The following is a 2,900-nucleotide window of genomic DNA, read 5'->3' as shown; positions in this document are numbered from 1 at the left end:
AGAAACCTCCAGCAGAACCAGGCTCAGTGTGAGCGGCCATCTGCTGAGGCCGACTGGGGTTCAAGGAGACAGAAGCAGAGCACTGGAAAAAATCAAAATCTAGATGAGTCATTTTTTCTTAAAATAAGTGTATTTGTTCTTGGATTGAGGAGATAAAAGAGACATTTTGCCAATGGAACAAGACAATTTAGACTTAAAATAAGAAAACACAATTGCATTGTCTTATTTCACGTGCATATTATCTAATTATCTTATTTTAGGGGGTTCAAGGAGACAGTAGCAGGGTCCCCAAAATCAACTGAAAAAGGCAGCCGGTCCAGGAAACACACAGCCAGGCAGACGAGCTCTGAGCCAACTCCCATGTCAGGGGATGAAGAGAGCACATCCAGCCAGTCACAATCAGAGAAACAGGACTACACTGAAAAACAGGCAGGTCTCCACTATCTATAAACACAGGGATGGGGCCCCATGAAAGACAGTGATATTGCACCACACACAAATAAAATGTATGTAAGCTTTTAAACTGCTATAAAGATGCATTGATTTCTTTCATTCATTATCTTTAAGTAAAATTACGCGCACATGGTTCTTATTTAGCAAACTGCCGGTGACAGACAGGGAGACATGATGTGATGCAGGATGGGGCTTTTGGTGAATATATTCCTGCTTTGTTTCACTGTTTACTGCTTAAAAATGAGAATCAGAATCAGAAATACTTTAATAATTCCAGAGGGAAATTGCTTTTGTTACACGCTCCAGTTACAGTTTTATATATATATATAAAGGAGGGAGAACACAAAACAATGTATAGGCTAACAGTGCTGGAATTTCTTTTTATATTTTAAAAATATATAATCATTTCTAATCTATAGTCATTTATAATCATTTCTTTTTCTGTTTGCCCCCCTGTTCATTCCATTTATGTGCTCCCGCCACCACAAGGGGGAGACTGTGGCGGCGTGCAACTTCCCGCCCAAATAATGCACTGAGCGAAACTTTGTGATGCCTTCATGTATCCCAATAAAGTAAGAAAATATCAGTCTGGACAAAAGTGTCGGGCCTTTAAAATATAATCTTAAAAAAGATAATGATTTCGGTATATGTGGTAAATAACTAAAACTCATTTTCAAATCTTATGTGATTTAAGTCACCCAGTAAAATATTAGAGAATTATTTAGAAAAAAAAATCAAAGAATGAAAATAAATGTTGCACAAAAAGGGTTTATATATATAGTTCTTTAAAAATCTCTTTTAACTCACAAAAACACCTTATGATTGCATAAGTGAAACTGAATTTAAAATCAATATTTGAGTAATTAAATGCGGATTTTGATAGAAACTTGAAATTACTACATAGGCTGCACTTGTAAAGGCAACAACAGAATTTAAGCAGTAACGGTCCGCTCCGGTCTAAAGGACGCTGGCGGCAAAAATCAGTTCGTTTTTTACTGGATTATAAATATATTTCAAGAGAATGGCAGAAGATTCTTGGGCGTTAGCAGTCGATGTTCAGGAGACCACAACTCCGTCCCGTTTGGTTGGTTTTTTTAATATCTGTCGGTCAGAAACACCTGTTGATTGCTCGTTAGCTCATTAGCATATGCTGTTAGCTGAAGCTAACCATGCGTGTTGGAACTGATTTCCTTTTGTTGTTTTTTGACTGTTTCAGTTTCCCAAACATATCACATCAACACTTCATCAATTGAAGGAGGACGTTAATGGTATTTCTTTCAATCCTTTTTGTTCTTATTTTGAATTTGAACCGCTTTAATTGTGTCTGTGGTGTTTGACCCTGCAGCTAACCTAGAGCCAAATTGGAGCCAGGATGAAGAAAATGAGGCGGCGGGTGATCGTGTTAACAAAGCGGAGCAGTCTCTGCTTAATAAACTGATCCGCTGCTCTCTGGTGAAGAACGGGAACCAGGTTGAGGTCCAGCAGGCAGACCCCAAGTCCCCTCTGTTCTCTGCCAAAACCTTTGAGGAACTCAGACTGTATGTTCTGGATGGTAGCCATTTTTATTTTTTTCCAGCTGTTGAATGTGCAAACTCATCCTGACTGGTTTTTATGTTAGGAAACCTGAACTGTTGAAAGGTGTCTTCACGATGGGATTCAACAGACCATCCAGGATCCAGGAAAATGCTTTGCCTATGATGCTCGCAGAACCGTAAGTAACAACTAAATTGGAGGAAGAATCATTGGAAAAGTTTATTCCTTTAAAGTCATAGGGGACTCATATTTAAATGTCAAATAAAATTGCTTTAAAAAATGATGTAAATGTACTTTTTATCAGATGATATTATCTCAAAATTTAGAAAAGTTATGTTTAAAAAACAAAACAAAAAATCCTGTCTTAAAATCTGTTTTTATTTAAAGTGACAGTGAAGCATCTTTCAATTGTTGTAACATATGGATTAAATATATGTGAGAAACTGTTATTATCCTGATCCTAACCGTAAGGCATGGCAGTTTTCCAAGGAATATAGAAATAGAAGTTTAATGCAAAGCCTAGGATGCCAAAACATGTTTAAGTTTATTTTGGGGTATGTATGACATTTTGCAGTTGAACTAAGGTTTACATTTAAAATATGAAAAAAAAAAAAACTGTTATCTTATTTCCAGTGCATAATAAGTAATAATCTTATTTTAAGATTAAAAAACTCTCATTCTTCTTACAGATTATCTTTTTTTCCTGTTCGGATCATGGAGAATCAGTTATTTTTTAGAAAATGTTATATATTTTTAGGTCATTTTTTTTACAGTCCAGATTATGGAGGACTAACTCTGCCATATTTAAAAATAAATACAGAAATAAATGCTCAATAAATATATAAGCATTAGGGCTGCAACAACGAATCGATAAAAATCGACTTTTAAAAGCGTTGGCAACGAATTTCATCATC

The 2,900-nt window shown here is 35.9% G+C and overlaps 1 protein-coding gene across 1 annotated transcript in view; it reads left to right on the top strand.

The window, feature by feature from the left end:
* Positions 1-1,395: 1,395 nt before the first annotated feature.
* LOC107095074 (ATP-dependent RNA helicase DDX19A-like) overlaps positions 1,396-2,900 on the top strand; it is a 12,839-nt gene continuing 11,334 nt past the window's right edge. Inside the window, exons 1-4 of the mRNA XM_015391044.1 lie at positions 1,396-1,537; positions 1,670-1,721; positions 1,799-1,991; positions 2,072-2,164. Of these exons, the coding sequence (XP_015246530.1) occupies positions 1,475-1,537; positions 1,670-1,721; positions 1,799-1,991; positions 2,072-2,164 (401 nt within the window). The 5' untranslated portion in view covers positions 1,396-1,474. The remainder of the gene's footprint in view (positions 1,538-1,669; positions 1,722-1,798; positions 1,992-2,071; positions 2,165-2,900) is intronic.

The sequence above is a fragment of the Cyprinodon variegatus genome, unplaced genomic scaffold (assembly GCF_000732505.1).
Source record: "Cyprinodon variegatus isolate N-32 unplaced genomic scaffold, C_variegatus-1.0 Scaffold522, whole genome shotgun sequence".
NCBI lineage: Eukaryota > Metazoa > Chordata > Actinopteri > Cyprinodontiformes > Cyprinodontidae > Cyprinodon > Cyprinodon variegatus.
The sequence above is the reverse complement of the archived record's forward strand: the minus strand, read 5'-3'. Positions and strand labels throughout refer to the sequence as shown.